At 49.7% G+C, this 19,085-nt stretch overlaps 1 protein-coding gene across 1 annotated transcript in view; it reads left to right on the top strand.

Annotated features, from left to right (window-relative positions):
• Window positions 1-452: 452 nt before the first annotated feature.
• Window positions 453-19,085, top strand: part of LOC132816253 (tonsoku-like protein) — a 148,563-nt gene continuing 129,930 nt past the window's right edge. Inside the window, exon 1 of the mRNA XM_060825749.1 lies at window positions 453-585. Coding sequence (XP_060681732.1) covers window positions 453-585 — 133 coding nt within the window. The remainder of the gene's footprint in view (window positions 586-19,085) is intronic.

The following is a 19,085-nucleotide window of genomic DNA, read 5'->3' as shown; positions in this document are numbered from 1 at the left end:
ATTCGAAGGACAGGTGTTTGAGGGTGAGGCCCAGTTCTGCCAATTGATTGAGAGTGTCAGTGGAGGGGGACTGGTTGGTTTGGCAGGAGAGGAAGAAACAGGGGCTTGTAGGTTTTGGTCATGGGGGATGGATGTGTATAGGGACTAGATGTCCATGGTGACGGTGAGGTGTAAGGGGTCAGGGAATTGAAAGTTCTGGAGAAGGTGTGGGTGGTGTCCCGAACGTCTGTGGGCAGGTCCTGGACCAAGGGGGGACAGGACGGAGTTGAAATATGAGGAGATGGGTTTGGTGAGACAGGAGCAGGTGGAGACAATCAGTCAACCTGCCCAATCCGGTTTGTGGATTTTGGGTGAGAGGTCGAATCTGGCGGTGCAGGGCTGGGGAATGAGGAGGTTCGAGGCTGTGGGTGGGGAGATCCTCTGAGGTGATGAGGTTGAGGATGGTGTAGGAGATGATGATGGGAGGTGGCATTGTGGTCAAGGGGGTGGGAGGAGGAGGTGTTTGCGAGTTGGCGTCTGGCTTCACCAAGATAGAGATCAGTGTGCTACAGTATGACTGCGTCCCTCTCATCAGCTGGTTTAATGGTGAGGATGGGTTGGAGCAGAGGGACTGGAGGGCTGCATATTGAGAGGTTGGAGTGGGGGGAGAGGGGTGGGAAGGTTCAGGCGGTCAATATCACAGCAGCGATTGGCGATAAAGAGGTGGAGGGAGGGGAAGAGGGCAGCACGGGTGTATGTTGGAGATGGGACAACGGGTCTTCGCAGGGTGGGTGTGAGTCATGATAGGAAAGTAGGCACAAGATGGAGGCAACACAAGACAACTTCAATGTCACAACATGTAGAGTGTTCATTGACACGGGGTGGGGGAGGGGTACTGGGATGAAGGTAAGAACGTTACTAAAGACTAATCGCTCATCCTGACTGAGGGGGAAGGTCTGGGAGGGGGTGTTGGTGAATACCTGGCAGGGCTGGAGTTGGGAGTGAGGGTAGAGACCGTCTCTGGAGTAGGTGTGGTCATGTGATCGTTGGTGGCATCATCAGAGGAAGTGAAGTCGATGGCAGCAGTTCATGGGGGAGCAGAGGTGACAGAGCAGGCAGCATTCCTGGAGGTTTCAGCGAGGTTGGTGGGGTTGAGGCAAGGTCAGAGGTCACGGCAGCGATTGATCAGCCATCAATGGAAGTTAATCCATTGTCATAGGATATTAGAATCAAAGTCATAGAGTCACATGGTCACAGAGTCACATGGTCATAGAGTCAGAGAGATGTACAGCACAGAAAGAGACCCTTCGGTCCAACCCGTCCATGCCGACCAGATATCCCAACCCAATCTAGTCCCACCTGCCAGCATCCGGCCCATATCCCTCCAAACCCTTCCTATTCATATACCCATCCAAATGTCTTTTAAATATTGCAATTGTACCAGCCTCCACCACATCCTCTGGCAGCTCATTCCATACACGTACCACCCTCTGTGTGAAAGAGTTGCCCCTTAGGTCTCTTTTATATCTTTCCCCTCTCATCCTAAACCTATGCCCTCTAGTTCTGGACTCTCCAACACCAGGGAAAGAACTTTGTCTATTTACCCTATCCATGCCCCTCATAATTTTGTAAACCTCTATAAGGTCATCCCTCAGCCTCCGACACTCCAGGGAAAATAGTCCCAGCCTGTTCAGTCTCTCCCTGTAGCTCAGATCCTCCAACCCTGGCAACATCCTTGTAAATCTTTTCTGAACCCTTTCAAGTTTCACAACATCCTTCTGATAGGAAGGAGACCAGAATTGCACGCAATATTCCAACAGTGGCCTAACCAAAGTCCTGTACAGCCGCAACATGACCTCCCAACTCCTGTATTCAATACTCTGACCAATAAAGGAAAGCATACCAAACGCCTTCTTCACTATCCTATCTACCTGTGACTCCACTTTCAAGGAGCTATGAACCTGCACTCCAGGGTCTCTTTGTTCAGCAACACTCCCTAGGACCTTACCATTAACTGTATAAGTCCTGCTAAGATTTGCTTTCCCAAAATGCAGCACCTCGCACTTATCTGAATTAAATTCCATCTGCCACTTCTCAGCCCATTGGCCCATCTGGCCCAGATCCTGTTGTAATCTGAGGTAACCCTCTTCGCTGTCATTACACCTCCAATTTTGGTGTCATCTGCAAACTTACTAACTGTACCTCTTATGCTCGCATCCAAATCATTTATGTAAATGACAAAAAGTAAAGGACCCAGCACCCATCCTTGTGGCACTCCACTGGTCACAGGCCTCCAGTCTGAATAGCAACCCTCCACCACCACCCTCTGTCTTCTACCTTTGAGCCAGTTCTGTATCCAAATGGCTAGTTCTCCCTGTATTCCATGAGATCTAACCTTGCTAATCAATCTCTCATGGGGAACCTTGTTGAACACCTTACTGAAGACCATATAGATCACATCTACTGCTCTGCTCTCATCAATCTTCTTTGTTACTTCTTCAAAAACTTCAATCAAGTTTGTGAGACATGATTTCCCACGCACAAAGCCATGTTGACTATCCCTAATCAGTCCTTGCCTTTCCAAATACATGTACATCCTGTCCCTCAGGATTCCCTCCAACAACTTGCCCACCACTGAGGTCAGGCTCACTGGTCTATAGTTCCTTGGCTTGTCCTTACCACCCTTCTTAAACAGTGGCACCACGTTTGCCAACCTCCAGTCTTCTGGCACCTCACCTGTGACTATCGATGATACAAATATCTCAGTAAAAGGCCCAGCAATCACTTCCCTAGCTTCCCACAGAGTTCTAGAGTACACCTGATCAGGCCCTGGGGATTTATCTAATTTTATGCATTTCAAGACATCCAGCACTTCCTCCTCTGTAATATGGACATTTTGCAAGATGTCACCATCTATTTCCCTACTTTCTATATCTTCCATATCCTTTCCCACAGTAAACGCTGATGCAAAATACTCATTTAGTATCTCCCCCATCTCCTGTGGCTCAACACAAATGCCACCTTGCTGATCTGTGAGGGGCCCTATTCTCTCCCTAGTTACCCTTTTGTCCTTAATGTATTTGTAAAAACCCTTTGGATTCTCTTTAACTCTATTTTCCAAAGCTATCTCATGTCCCCTTGTTGCCCTCCTGATTTCCTCCTTCAGTATACTCCTACTGCCTTTATACTCTTCTAAGGATTCACTCGATCTATCCGGTCTGTACCTGACATATGCTTCCTCCTTTTCCTTAACCAAACCCTCAATTTCTTTAGTCATCCAGCATTCCCTATACCTACCAGCCTTCCCTTTCACCCTGACAGGAATATACTTTCTCTGGATTCTCGTTATCTCATTTCTGAATGCTTCCCATTTTCCAGCCGTCCCTTTACCTGCGAACATCTGTCCCCAATCAATTTTTGAAAGTTCTTGCCTAATAACTGTCAAAATTGGCCTTTCTCCAATTTAGAACTTCAACTTTTAGATCTGGTCTATCCTTTTCCATCACTATGTTAAATCTAATAGAATTATGGTCGCTGGCCCCAAAGTGCTCCCCCACTGACACCTCAGTCACCTGCCCTGCCTTATTTCCCAAGAGTAGGTCAGGTTTTGCACCTTCTCTCGTCGGTACATCCACATACTGAATCAGAAAATTTATTGACTGCACTTAACAAATTCCTCTCCATCTAAACCCGTAACTCTATGGCTGCCTTTTCTTCCCGTGTGAAAATTCCCATGGAATTTCGCTCCAAATCAAACAGTCCTCAATGTCAGCGAGAGGGTGAAGTAACTCCACTGAGGCCAGTGCCCCATCACTGAGCCACCCTTCATTCACACATACACAGCAATAGAGTCCTGTTCAGCTAGCTCAGAGCCAACTCCCACAGTGAACAGAACATCTGACACTCCTGTTTATATCTGTCAGCCTGGGCTCCCTGATTGGACCAGATTAACAGCCCCAGTCAGGGAGCTCATATTGTAAGTTCTCCACCTGACTGGCCTTGTTACAGTCACTGCAGAGGGTCACATCCACAATTCAATCTCAGGTTACAGAAGCATTTTTAACAATTATTGTCCAGGATGTGGGGTATTCGGGATGTGGCCAGTATCTGTTACTCATCCCCAGATACCCCCTTGAGAAGGTAGGGGTGAGCTGCCATCTTGAACCGCTGCAGTCCATGTGCTGTATATAGATTGACAATGCCCTGAGGGAGGGAATTCCAGGATTCTGACTCAGTGACACTGAGGGAACGGTGAGATATTTCCAAGTCAGGATGGGGCATGGCTTAGAGGGCAACTTGCAAGTGGTGGTGTTCCCATAAACATGCTGCCCCTTGTCCTTCGAGATGGAAGTGGCCGTGGGTTAGGAAGGTGCTGTCTGACCCTGGCCTGTGTAATGAAGTTGAAGGCCTGTATTGTACCTTTAACAGAGAGTGAATATATATGACTAGATGGCAGTCTCAGAGTGTACTGGAAAATTGAAAATATATAACATTTGGCTGTGAAATGAATTGTTGCTGTTTTGACAACAATTTGAATTTAACCAATCAGTTTAAATTATGCCCCAGGATGCTAAAACCCAATTGAGTTTGAATTTATTGTTTTGCCAACCTCGAACCAATGAGATGATGCGATGTTGGGGGGCGGGGGGGACTATAAAATGCAGACATTTTGAAAAGTGGTCAGAGAGAAACTGCCATTAAGAGAGAAAATTATAGAGAGAGGTAACATCCTGCTCTCGAAGAAAGTAGGAAACACTCTCCATAAAAGGGACCATTTCATATGAAACATACTCGCAGTAGAACGAAAGAAGTTGACCCAGGGAAATCTTCAGCCATAAAAAAACACTGAAGGTGAAAGCTGCTGTGTGGCTTTGAGATTAAGTTGGTGTAATTTTAATAAGTGTTTGATTGGAACAGTATATTCCTATAGAATTGGAGACAGATAATACGAGAATGGGGGGATAGAGTTGTGAATAGTTATTGTTTCATGTTCACTTTTAAAGTTAAGGAATAAATTGATATTATTTTCTTTAAATAATGGAATTTGGAGAATTCTCTGTCACTCATTTGAACAGATTATGAGGTGAGATGAGCTTTTCTGGGGGTTTGGTTTAATTAGTGGGGGATTGGAACAGTTGTTACTTAGTGAACATTCCAATATCCTTCAGGTGAAAGACGTCCTTCCTTTTCCTCCCCTCCCCTCCCTCCCTGTCGATACCCCAGACTGGATTTTGAACTCTCCAGAAGAATCACCAATTTGATTTGGGGGATTTTAGTTTGGTCCAAGTCCTTCAGAATTCACACTCCTGTTTTGCAGAGCGCTGTGCTGTGGGAGAGACTGTGCTTACTGCTACTGGTGCAGCCAGGGACCTGGCCAGTCACAAACAATGAGATAAGGGTAAGGCGAGTGTGTGAATCTGGTATGTTCACAACCAAACTAAACCTGACGTCAAACACCAACAGGCAAACACTCTGAGAGCAGCTTCCAGCAACACATGGCCTCGGGATGTCAGGCAGATGGAGATGAGGAGAATGTTCCTCACTCAGAATTGGGAATTGCTGGAATTCTCTATCCCAGATACTGGTCAATGGTGCAGCAGGGATCAGATTCCCAATAGTTTTGGGAATTCTGGGACATGGGAAAAGATGAGGGTTGAACGTGCAGGGGGTGGTGTTCCCGTGTACCTGCTGCCCCTTGTCCTTCCAGATGGAAGTGGCCATGGGTTGGGAAGGCGCTGTCTGACCCTGGCCTGTGTAATGAAGTTGAAGGTGTGGTTTGTACCTTTCACAGAGAGGGAATGGCGTTCCGAACTAAGAGATAACAAGCCCCTGTGTATGTGACGAGATGGCAGTCTCCGGGAGAGAGAGAGACAGAGAGAGAGATAGACAGAGAGAGAGAGACAGAGAGATAGATAGACAGAGAGAGAGAGACAGAGAGAGACAGGGAGACAGAGAGAGAGAGAGAGAGGGAGAGGGAGAGAGAGAGACAGAGAGAGAGGGAGAGGGAGACAGAGAGAGAGAGAGAAAGAGAGTGAGACAGAGACAGAGAGAGAGAGAGACAGACAGACAGACAGACAGACAGAGAGGGAGAGGGAGACAGACAGAGAGAGACAGAGAGAGAGAGAGAGAGAGAGAGTTCATTCAAATTCCTGACCCTGCAATCAATGTCAGTCAACATGAGACGGCTGTGTCTGGGTGATCCCAGGGTTTGGTTACCCACTCAGGAACTGGGGCTTGTGACTTTACTAAGTGATAATTATTAACAGGCCCACGGTCAGTGATAACCTCCGCACCCCTCCCCCAGATCACATTCCATACCCTCACCTCCCCTCCCCACACCTCCTCACTGTCCTTTCCCTTTCCAACCTCATGACACCTCATCACTCCACCCCCTCATGTTCACACACCTCCCCTCCACCTCACTCCCCTCATGTTCACACACCTCCCCTCCACCTCACTCCCCTCATGTTCACACACCTCCCCTCCACCTCACTCCCCTCATGTTCACACACCTCCCCTCCACCTCACTCCCCTCATGTTCACACACCTCCCCTCCACCTCACTCCCCTCATGTTCACACACCTCCCCTCCCCTCCCCTCCACCTCCCCTCCCTCATTTCCTCACACCGTCTCTCACTTCACCTTCTCACACTCCCTCACTTTCACTCACTTTACCCCACCTCATCACCACTGATACCTAGTAAAGCTCCCTCTACATTGTCCCCATTAAACACTCCCAGGACAGGGACAGCACGGGGTTAGATACAGAGTAAAGCTCCCTCTACACTGTCCCCCATCAAACGCTCCCAGGACAGGGACAGCACAGGGTTAGATACAGAGTAAAGCTCCCTCTACATTGTCCCCATTAAACACCCCCAGGACAGGGACAGTATAGGGTTAGATACAGAGCAAAGCTCCCTCTACACTGTCCCCCATCAAACACTCCCAGGACTGGGACAGCACGGGGTTAGATACAGAGTAAAGCTCCCTCTACACTGTCCCCCATCAAACATTCCCAGGACAGGGACAGCACGGGGTTAGATACAGAGTAAAGCTCGCTCTACACTGTCCCCATCAAACACTCCCAGGGACAGGGACAGCATGGGTTTAGATACAGAGTAAAGCTCCCTCTACACTGTCCCCCCATCAAACACTCCCAGGAAAGGGACAGCACAGAGTTAGATACAGAGTAAAGCTCCCTGTACACTGACCCCATTCAAACATTCCCAGGACAGGGACAGCATGGGGTTAGATGTAGAGTAAAGCTCCCCCTACACTGTCCCCCCATCAAACACTCCCAGGACAGGGACAGCATGGGGTTAGATACAGAGTAAAGCTCCCTCTACACTGCCCCCATCAAACACTCCCAGGACAGGGACAGTATAGGGTTAGATACAGAGTAAAGCTCCCTCTAAACTGTTCCCCATCAAACCCTCCCAGGACAGGTACACCACGGGGTTAGATGTAGAGTAAAGCTCCCCCTACACTGTCCCCCCATCAAACCCTCCCAGGACAGGGAGAGTATGGGGTAAGATACAGAGTAAAGCTCCCTCTACACTGACCCCCATCAAACATTCCCAGGACAGGGACAGCACGGGGTTAGATACAGAGTAAAGCTCCCTCTACACTGTCCACATCAAACACTCCCAGGACAGGGATAGCACAGGGTTAGATACAGAGTAAAGCTCCCTCTACACCGTCCCCCCATCAAACACTCCCAGGAAAGGGACAGCACAGATTTAGATACATAGTAAAGCTCCCTCTACACTGACCCCCATCAAACACTCCCAGGACAGGGACAGCACGGGGTTAGATACAGAGTAAAGCTCCCTCTACACTGTCCCCATCAAACAATCCTAGGACAGGGACAGCATGGGGTTAGATACAGAGTAAAGCTCCCTCTACACTATCCCGCATCAGACACTCCCAGGACAGGGACAGCACAGGGTTCGATACAGAGTAAAGCTTCCTCTACACTGTCTCCGTCAAAGACTTCCAGGACGGGGACAGTATGGGGTTAGATACAGAGTAAAGCTCCCTCTACACTGTCCTCATCAAACACTCCCAGGGACAGCGACAGCACGGGGTTAAATACAGAGTAAAGCTCCCTCTACACTGCCCCCATCAAACACTCCCAGGACAGGTACAGCACAGGGTTAGATACAGAGTAAAGCTCTCTCTACACTGACCCCCATCAAACACTCCCAGGACAGGGACAGCACGGGGTTAGATACAGAGTAAAGCTCCCCCTACACTGTCCCCCATCAAACACTCCCAGGACAGGGACAGCACGGGGTTAGATACAGAGTAAAGCTCCCTCTACACTGTCCCCATCAAACACTAACAGGGACAGGGACAGCACGGGGTTAGATACAGAGTAAAGCTCCCTCTAAACTGTCCCCCCATCAAACACTCCCAGGACAGGGACAGTATAGGGTTAGATACAGAGTAAAGCTCCCTCTACACTGTCCCCATCAAACCCTCCCAGGACAGGGACAGCACGGGGTTAGATACAGAGGAAAGCTGCCCCTACACTGTCCCCCATCACACACTCCCAGGACAGGGACAGTATAGGGTTAGATACAGAGTAAAGCTCCCTCTACACTGTCCCCATCAAACACTAACAGGGACAGGGACAGCACGGGGTTAGATACAGAGTAAAGCTCCCTCTAAACTGTCCCCCCATCAAACACTCCCAGGACAGGGACAGTATAGGGTTAGATACAGAGTAAAGCTTGCTCTACACTGTCCCCCCATCAAACACACCCAGGACAGGGACAGCACGGGGTTAAATACAGAGTAAAGCTCCCTCTACACTGCCCCCATCAAACACTCCCAGGACAGGGACAGCACAGGGTTAGATACAGAGTAAAGCTCCCTCTACACTGTCCCGCAAGTAACACTCCCAGGACAGGGACAGCACGGGGTTAGATACAGAGCAAAGCTCCCTCTACACTGTCCCCCATCAAACCCTCCCAGGACAGGGGGAGTATGGGGTAAGATACAGAGTAAAGCTCCCTCTACACTGACCCCCATCAAACATTCCCCGGACAGGGACAGCACGGGGTTAGATACAGAGTAAAGCTCGCTCTACACTGTCCCCATGAAACACTCCCAGGACAGGGATAGCACAGGGTTAGATACAGAGTAAAGCTCCCTCTACACCGTCCCCCCATCAAACACTCCCAGGACAGGGACAGCACGGGGTTAGATACAGAGTAAAGCTCCCTCTACACTGTCCCCAACAAACCCTCCCAGGACAGGGACAACATGGGGTTAGATACAGAGTAAAGCTCCCTCTACACTGTCCCCCATCAAACCCTCCCAGGACAGGTACACCACGGGGTTCGATACAGAGTAAAGCACCCCCTACACTGTCCCGCAACAAACACTCCCAGGACAGGGACAGCACCGGGTTAGATACAGAGAAAAGCTCCCTCTACACTGTCCCCATCAAACCCTCCCAGGACAGGGACAGCACGGGGTTAGATACAGAGGAAAGCTGCCCCTACACTGTCCCCCATCACACACTCCCAGGACAGGGACAGTATAGGGTTAGATACAGAGTAAAGCTCCCTCTACACTGTCCCCCATCAAACACTCCCAGGACAGGGACATCAGTTCATTACCAGGTAACTCCATACTTTCACCTTTAAACCTGGTGTGAACATGTTTAACCTGAACGTTACAGCACGGGGAATCTCAGGCAGCACCGTTTACAGAACCATGTGATTCAGGTTTTGATTTCCTGCTGAGTTTATGATTTGATGTCAGGAGCTGGGACGATCTGAGCACAGGTACGTTCCTGTGAACACTGAGTGATCAGAGAAATGTTCACAGCACATTCCTGTCCCAGCTCTGTCTCATACATATTCATGGGATCACACAGTACAATGAGGCCCTTCGGCCCATCAAGACTGCACTGACAGAAACCAGCAGTAATTCTCCAGGATGCCCACTGACCATATCCTCATCCCAGACGCTGACCTACCTCATGACAGTCAATACTTTGTCAGATATCACAACATTGGCTCCATCCATGAGGACCATGGCTGGGAACAGGTTCCAAACATCAACTAGTGTCACAACGATTCGATCGACAAAGATGGAGACCTGAGTTCAGAGAATCCAGGGGATGGTACTGAGAACTGACCGTCTGACAGTGCCCACTCCCTCAGCGCTGACCCTCCGACAGTGCCCACTCCCTCAGCACTGACCCTCCGACAGTGCCCACTCCCTCAGCGCTGACCCTCCGACAGTGTCCACTCATTCAATACTGACCCTCCGACAGTGCGGTATTCCCTCATTACTGACCCTACATCAGTGCGGCACTCCCTCAGCACTGACCGTCCGACAGTGCGGCACCCTCTCAGCACTGACCCTCCAACAGTGCGGCCCTCCCTCAGTACTGACCCTCCGACAGTGCGGCACTCCCTCAGCACTGACCCTCCGACAGAGCCCACTCCCTCAGCACTGACCCTCCGACAGTGCGGCGCTCCCTCAGCACTGACCCTCTGACAGTGCGGCGCTCCCTCAGCACTGACCCTCTGACAGTGCCCGTTCCCTCAGCACTGACCCTCTGACAGTGCCCGTTCCCTCAGCACTGACCCTCTGACAGTGCGGCGCTCCCTCAGCACTGACCCTCTGACAGCGCCCACTACCTCAGCACTGACCCTCCGAGTGGAGGAGATGTTCTGGAGGGCATCGTCGAAGATGTGGGAGGGGAATTTGCTGTCCTTGAACAAGGAGGCCATCTGGGATATTCTATGATGAAATTGCTCTTCCCAGGAGCAGATACAGCAGAGGTGGAGAGATTGGGAATAAGGAATGGCATTTTTACAGGAGGGAGGGTGGGAGGAGGTCTAATCCAGGTAGCTGTGGGAGTTGTTGGGTTTGAAGTTGATGTAAGTGTTGAGTCGGCCACTGTTGGTGGAGATGGAGAGGTCCAGGAAGGTGAGGGAGGTGTCTGAGATGATCCAGGTGAATTTAAAGTTGGGGTGGAATGTGTTGGTGAAGTTGATGAACCCCTTGGCCTCACTGTAGCTCACAAACCCACCAACACACTGAAACAGCAGCTAATGAACCTGAAAGACCCTGTACAGGCAACAAGCAAAACTAATGTCATTTACAAAATACCGTGCAAGGACTGTAATAAATACTACATTGGACAAACAGGCAGAAAACTAGCCACCAGGATACACGAACACCAACCAGCCACTAAACAACATGACCCACCATCACTAGTATCCTTACATCCAGATGAGGAAGGAGACCACTTCGACTGGGACAACACATCCAGCCTAGGACAAGCCAAACAGAGACACACGGGAGAATTCCTAGAAGCATGGCATTCCAACCGGAACGCTATCAACAAACACATCGAGTTAGACCCCATCTACCACCCCCTGAGAAAAGGAACTAGACGTGACTTCACCACAGGAAATAACATCACCACAGGAAATGACATCACCAACCCAAAGATATAAATAGAAAGCAGGCATCTTCAGCAGTGCTTCACCTGAGGCCCACTGAAGATGTTACCAAGTCGGGTGATGAAGCGTCTGGAAATGAACCTTCCAGCTCATCGACCGAACCTACATCCAGAACCTCAACCTCCTCGTGGGACCATGAGGCGACGCCATTGATGTAGCAGAGGAAAAGGTGGGGGGTGGTGCCGGTGTAACTGTGGAAGCTAGACTGTTCCACGTAGCTGACAAAGAGGCAGGCCTAGCTGGGGCCCATGTGGGTGCCCATGGCAACCCTTTTGGTTTGGAGGCAGTGGGAGGATTCGAAGGACAGGTGTTTGACGGTGAGGCCCAGTTCTGCCAATTGGATTGAGAGTGTCAGTGGAGGGGGACTGGTTGGTTTGGCAGGAGAGGAAGAAACAGGGGCTTGTAGGTTTTGGTCATGGGGGATGGATGTGTATAGGGACTAGATGTCCATGGTGACGGTGAGGTGTAAGGGGTCAGGGAATTGAAAGTTCTGGAGGAGGTGTGGGTGGTGTCCCGAACGTCTGTGGGCAGGTCCTGGACCAAGGGGGGGACAGGACGGAGTTGAAATATGAGGAGATGGGTTTGATGAGACAGGAGCAGGTGGAGACAATCAGTCAACCTGCCCAATCCGGTTTGTGGATTTTGGGTGAGAGGTCGAATCTGGCGGTGCAGGGCTGGGGAATGAGGAGGTTCGAGGCTGTGGGTGGGGAGATCCTCTGAGGTGATGAGGTTGAGGATGGTGTAGGAGATGATGATGGGAGGTGGCGTTGTGGTCAAGGGGGTGGGAGGGGGAGGTGTTTGCGAGTTGGTGTCTGGCTTCACCAAGGTAGAGATCAGTGTGCTACAGTGTCACTGCGTCCCTCTCATCAGCTGGTTTAATGGTGAGGATGGGTTGGAGCAGAGGGACTGGAGGGCTGCATATTGAGAGGTTGGAGTGGGGGGAGAGGGGTGGGAAGGTTCAGGCGGTCAATGCCACAGCAGCGATTGGCGATAAAGAGGTGGGGGGAGGGGAAGAGGGCAGCACGGTTGTATGTTGGAGGCAGGAGAACCAATAAAGGAAAGCATACCAAACGCCTTCTTCACTATCCTATCTACCTGCGACTCTACTTTCCAGGAGCTATGAACCTGCACTTTAAGATCTCTTTGTTCAGCAACACTCCCTAGGACCTTACCATTAAGTGTAGAAATCCTGCTAAGATTTGCTTTCCCAAAATGCAGCACCTCGCACTTATCTGAATTAAATTCCATCTGCCACTTCTCAGCCCATTGGCCCATCTGGCCCAGATCCTGTTGTAATCTGAGGTAACCCTCTTCGCTGTCCACTACACCTCCAATTTTGGTGTCATCTGCAAACTTACTAACTGTACCTCTTATGCTCGCATCCAAATCATTTATGTAAATGACAAAAAGTAAAGGACCCAGCACCGATCCTTGTGGCACTCCACTGGTCACAGGCCTCCAGTCTGAATAGCAACCCTCCACCACCACCCTCTGTCTTCTACCTTTGAGCCAGTTCTGTATCCAAATGGCTAGTTCTCCCTGTATTCCATGAGATCTAACCTTGCTAATCAGTCTCCCATTGGGAACCTTGTCAAATGCCTTACTGAAGTCCATATAGATCACATCTACTGCTCTGCCCTCATCAATCTTCTTTGTTACTTCTTCAAAAACTTAAATCAAGTTTGTGACAATGATTTCCCACGCACAAAGCCATGTTGACGATTCCGAATCAGTTCTTGCCTTTCCAAATACATGTACATCCTGCCCCTCAGGATTCCCTCCAACAACTTGCCCACCACCGAGGTCAGGCTCACTGGTCTATAGTTCCTTGGCTTGTCCTTACCTCCCTTCTTAAACAGTGGCACCACGTTTGCCAACCTCCAGTCTTCTGGCACCACACCTGTGACTATTGATGACACAAATATCACAGCAAGAGGCCCAGCAATCACTTCCCTAGCTTCCCACAGAGTTCTAGAGTACACCTGATCAGGCCCTGGGGATTTATCCACTTTTATGCATTTCAAGACATCCAGCACTTCCTCCTCTGTAATATGGACATTTTTCAAGATGTCACCATCTATTTCCCCAAATTCTATATCTTCCATATCCTTTCCCACAGTAAATACTGATGCAAAATACTTGTTTAGTATCTCCCCCATTTTCTGTGGCTCCACACAAATGCTGCCTTGTTGATCTGTGAGGGGCCCTATTCTCTCCCTAGTTACCCTTTTGTCCTTAATGTATTTGTAAAAACCCTTTGGATTCTCTTTAACTCTATTTTCCAAAGCTATCTCATGTCCCCGTTTTGCCCTCCTGATTTCCTCCTTCAGTATACCCCTACTGCCTTTATACTCTTCTAAGGATTCGCTCGATCTATCCTGTCTGTACCTGACATATGCTTCCTCCTTTTCCTTAACCAAGCCCTCAATTTCTTTAGTCATCCAGCATTCCCTATACCTACCAGCCTTCCCTTTCACCCTGACAGGAATATACTTTCTCTGGATTCTCGTTATCTCATTTCTGAATGCTTCCCATTTTCCAGCCGTCCCTTTACCTGCGAACATCTGCCTCCAATCAATTTTTGAAAGTTCTTGCCTAATAACTGTCAAAATTGGCCTTTCTCCAATTTAGAACTTCAACTTTTAGATCTGATCTATCCTTTTCCGTCACTATTTTAAATCTAATGGAATTATGGTCCCTGGCCCCAAAGTGCTCCCCCACTGACACCTCAGTCACCTGCCCTGCCTTATTTCCCAAGAGTAGGTCAAGTTTTGTACCTTCTCTCGTCGGTACATCCACATACTGAATCAGAAATTTTATTGACCGCACTTAACAAATTCCTCTCCATCTAAACCCGTAACTCTATGGCTGCCTTTCCTTCCCATGTGAAAATTCCCATGGAATTTCGCTCCAAATCAAACAGTCTTCAATGTCAGCGAGAGGGTGAAGTAACTCCACTGAGGCCAGTGCCCCATCACTGAGCCACCCTTCATTCACACATACACAGCAATAGAGTCCTGTTCAGCTAGCTCAGAGCCAACTCCCACAGTGAACAGAACATCTGACACTCCTGTTTATATCTGTCAGCCTGGGCTCCCTGATTGGACCAGATTAACAGCCCCAGTCAGGGAGCTCATATTGTAAGTTCTCCACCTGACTGACCTTGTTACAGTCACTGCAGAGGGTCACATCCACAATTCAATCTCAGGTTACAGAAGCATTTTTAACAATTATTTTCCAGGATGTGGGGTATTCGGGATGTGGCCAGTATTTGTTACTCATCCCCAGATACCCCCTTGAGAAGGTGGGGGTGAGCTGCCATCTTGAACCGCTGCAGTCCATGTGCTGTATATAGACCGACAATGCCCTTAGGGAGGGAATTCCAGGATTCTGACCCAGTGACACTGAGGGAACGGTGAGATATTTCCAAGTCAGGATGGGGCATGGCTTAGAGGGCAACTTGCAAGTGGTGGTGTTCCCATAAACATGCTGCCCCTTGTCCTTCGAGATGGAAGTGGCCGTGGGTTAGGAAGGTGCTGTCTGACCCTGGCCTGTGTAATGAAGTTGAAGGCCTGTATTGTACCTTTAACAGAGAGAGAATGCTGTTCTGAACTGAGCGATAACAGCCCCTGTGTACATGACTAGATGGCAGTCTCAGAGTGTACTGGAATATTGAAAATATATAGCATTTAGCTGTGAAATGAATTGTTGCTGTTTTGACTATAATTTGAATTTAACCAATCAGTTTAAATTATGCCCCAGGATGCTAAAACCCAATTGAGTTTGAATTTATTATTTTGCCAACATTGAACCAATGAGATGATGCGATGTTGGGGGGGGGGGAGGGGGGCTATAAAATGCAGACATTTTGAAAAGTGGTCAGAGAGAAACTGCCATTAAGAGAGAAAATTATAGAGAGAGGTAACATCCTGCTCTCGAAGAAAGTAGGAACCACTCTCTATAAAAGGGACCATTTCATATGAAACATACTCGCAGTAGAACGAAAGAAGTTGACCCAGGGAAATCTTCAGCCAGAAAAAAGACACTGAAGGTGAAAGCTGCTGTGTGGCTTTGAGATTAAGTTGGTGTAATTTTAATAAGTGTTTGATTGGAACAGTATATTCCTATAGAATTGGAGACAGATAATACGAGAATGGGGGGATAGAGTTGTGAATAGTTATTGTTTCATGTTCACTTTTAAAGTTAAGGAATAAATTGATATTATTTTCTTTAAATAATGGAATTTGGAGAATTCTCTGTCACTCATTTGAACAGATTATGAGGTGAGATGAGCTTTTCTGGGGGTTTGGTTTAATTAGTGGGGGATTGGAACAGTTGTTACTTAGTGAACATTCCAATATCCTTCAGGTGAAAGACGTCCTTCCTTTTCCTCCCCTCCCCTCCCTCCCTGTCGATACCCCAGACTGGATTTTGAACTCTCCAGAAGAATCACCAATTTGATTTGGGGGATTTTAGTTTGGTCCAAGTCCTTCAGAATTCACACTCCTGTTTTGCAGAGCGCTGTGCTGTGGGAGAGACTGTGCTTACTGCTACTGGTGCAGCCAGGGACCTGGCCAGTCACAAACAATGAGATAAGGGTAAGGCGAGTGTGTGAATCTGGTATGTTCACAACCAAACTAAACCTGACGTCAAACACCAACAGGCAAACACTCTGAGAGCAGCTTCCAGCAACACATGGCCTCGGGATGTCAGGCAGATGGAGATGAGGAGAATGTTCCTCACTCAGGATTGGGAATTGCTGGAATTCTCTGTCCCAGATACTGGTCAATGGTGCAGCAGGGATCAGATTCCCAATAGTTTCGGGAATTCTGGGACATGGGAAAAGATGAGGGTTGAACGTGCAGGGGGTGGTGTTCCCGTGTACCTGCTGCCCCTTGTCCTTCCAGATGGAAGTGGCCATGGGTTGGGAAGGCGCTGTCTGACCCTGGCCTGTGTAATGAAGTTGAAGGTGTGGTTTGTACCTTTCACAGAGAGGGAATGGCGTTCCGAACTAAGAGATAACAAGCCCCTGTGTATGTGACGAGATGGCAGTCTCCGGGAGACAGATAGAAAGAGAGAGAGATAGAGAGAGTGTGAGAGAGAGAGAGAAAGAGAGAGAGAGAGAGAGAGAGAGAGTTCATTCAAATTCCTGACCCTGCAATCAATGTCAGTCAACATGAGACGGCTGTGTCTGGGTGATCCCAGGGTTTGGTTACCCACTCAGGAACTGGGGCTTGTGACTTTACTAAGTGATAATTATTAACAGGCCCACGGTCAGTGATAACCTCCGCTCCCCTCCCCCAGATCACATTCCATACCCTCACCTCCCCTCCCCACACCTCCTCACTGTCCTTTCCCTTTCCAACCTCATGACACCTCATCACTCCACCCCCTCATGTTCACACACCTCCCCTCCACCTCACTCCCCTCATGTTCACACACCTCCCCTCCACCTCACTCCCCTCATGTTCACACACCTCCCCTCCACTCCACCCCCTCATGTTCACACACCTCCCCTCCACCTCACTCCCCTCATGTTCACACACCTCTCCTCCACTCCAACCCCCTCATATTCACACACCTCCCCTCCACTCCACCCCCTCATGTTCACACACCTCCCCTCCACCTCACTCCCCTCATGTTCACACACCTCTCCTCCACTCCAACTCCCTCATGTTCACACACCTCCCCTCGACTCCACCCTCCTCATATTCATACACCTCCCCTCCCTCATTTCCTCACACCGCCTCTCACTTCACCTTCTCACACTCCCTCACTTTCACTCACTTCACCCCACCTCATCTCCACTGATACCTAGTAAAGCTCCCTCTACACTGTCCCCATTAAACACTCCCAGGACAGGGACAGCATGGGGTTAGATACAGAGTAAAGGTCTCTCTACATTGTCCCCACTGGTTCTCACCTACCACCCCACCAACCTCCGCATACAACGTATCATCCGCCGTCATTTCCGCCACCTCCAAACGGACCCCACCACCAGGGATATATTTCCCTCCCCTCCCCTATCAGCGTTCCGCAAGGACCACTCCCTTCGTGACTCCCTCGTCAGGTCCACACCCCCCACCAACCCAACCTCCACCCCCGGCACCTTCCCCTGCAACCTCAGGAAATGTTAAACTTGCGCCCACACCTCCCCCCTCACTTCCCTCCAAGGCCCCAAGGGATCCTTCCATATCCGCCACAAGTTCACCTGTACCTCCACACACATCATCTATTGCATCCGCTGCACCCGATGTGGCCTCCTCTATATTGGGGAGACAGGCTGTCTACTTGCGGAACGCTTCAGAGAACACCTCTGGGCCGCCCGAACCAACCAACCCAACCGCCCCGTGGCTCAACACTTTAACTCTCCCTCCCACTCCACCGAGGACATGCAGGTCCTTGGACTCCTCCACCGGCAGAACACAACACCACGACGGCTGGAGGAGGAGCGCCTCATCTTCCGCCTGGGAACCCTCCAACCACAAGGTATGAATTCAGATTTCTCCAGCTTCCTCATTTCCCCTCCCCCCACCTTGTCTCAGTCGGTTCCCTCAACTCAGCACCGCCCTCCTAACCTGCAATCCTCTTCCTGACCTCTCCGCCCCCACCCCACTCCGGCCTATCACCCTCACCTTGACCTCCTTCCACCTATCCCACCTCCATCGCCCCTCCCCCTAGTCCCTCCTCCCTACCTTTTATCTCAGCCTGCTGGACACACTCTCCTCATTCCTGATGAAGGGCTTATGCTCGAAACGTCGAATTCTCTATTCCTGAGATGCTGCCTAACCTGCTGTGCTTTGACCAGCAACACATTTTCACCCATCAAACACCCCCAGGACAGGGACAGCATGGGGTTAGATACAGAGTAAAGCTCCCTCTACACTGTCCCCATCAAACACTCCCAGGACAGGGACAGCACGGGGTTAGATACAGAGTAAAGCTCCCTCTACACTGTCCCCATCAAACACCCTCAGGACAGGGACAGCACGGGGTTAGATACAGAGTAAAGCTCCCTCTACACTGTCCCCATCAAACACCCTCAGGACAGGGACAGCGTGGGGTTAGATACAGAGTAAAGCTCCCTCTACACTGTCCCCATCAAACACCCTCAGGACAGGGACAGCACGGGGTTAGATACAGAGTAAAGCTCCCTCTACACTGTCCCCATCAAACACTCCCAGACAGGGACAGCACGGAGTTAGATACAGAGTAAAGCTCCCTCTACACTGTCCCCATCAAACAATCCCAGGACAGGGACAGCATGGGGTTAGATACAGAGTAAAGCTCCCTCTACACTGTCCCCATCAAACACTCCCAGGACAGGGACAGCGTGGGGTGAGATACAGAGTAAAGCTCCCTCTACACTGTCCCCATCAAACACTCCCAGGACAGGGACAGCACGGGGTTAGATACAGAGTAAAGCTCCCTCTACACTGTCCCCATCAAACACTCCCAAGGACAGGGACAGCACAGGGTTAGATACCTTGTAAAGCTCCCTCTATACTGTCCCCCATCAAACACCCTCAGGACAGGGACAGCGCGGGGTTAGATACAGAGTAAAGCTCCCTCTACACTGTCCCCATCGAACACTCCCAGGACAGGGACAGCACG

This window comes from Hemiscyllium ocellatum, chromosome 5 (genome assembly GCF_020745735.1).
Source record: "Hemiscyllium ocellatum isolate sHemOce1 chromosome 5, sHemOce1.pat.X.cur, whole genome shotgun sequence".
Taxonomy (NCBI): Eukaryota; Metazoa; Chordata; class Chondrichthyes; order Orectolobiformes; family Hemiscylliidae; genus Hemiscyllium; species Hemiscyllium ocellatum.
The sequence above is the reverse complement of the archived record's forward strand: the minus strand, read 5'-3'. Positions and strand labels throughout refer to the sequence as shown.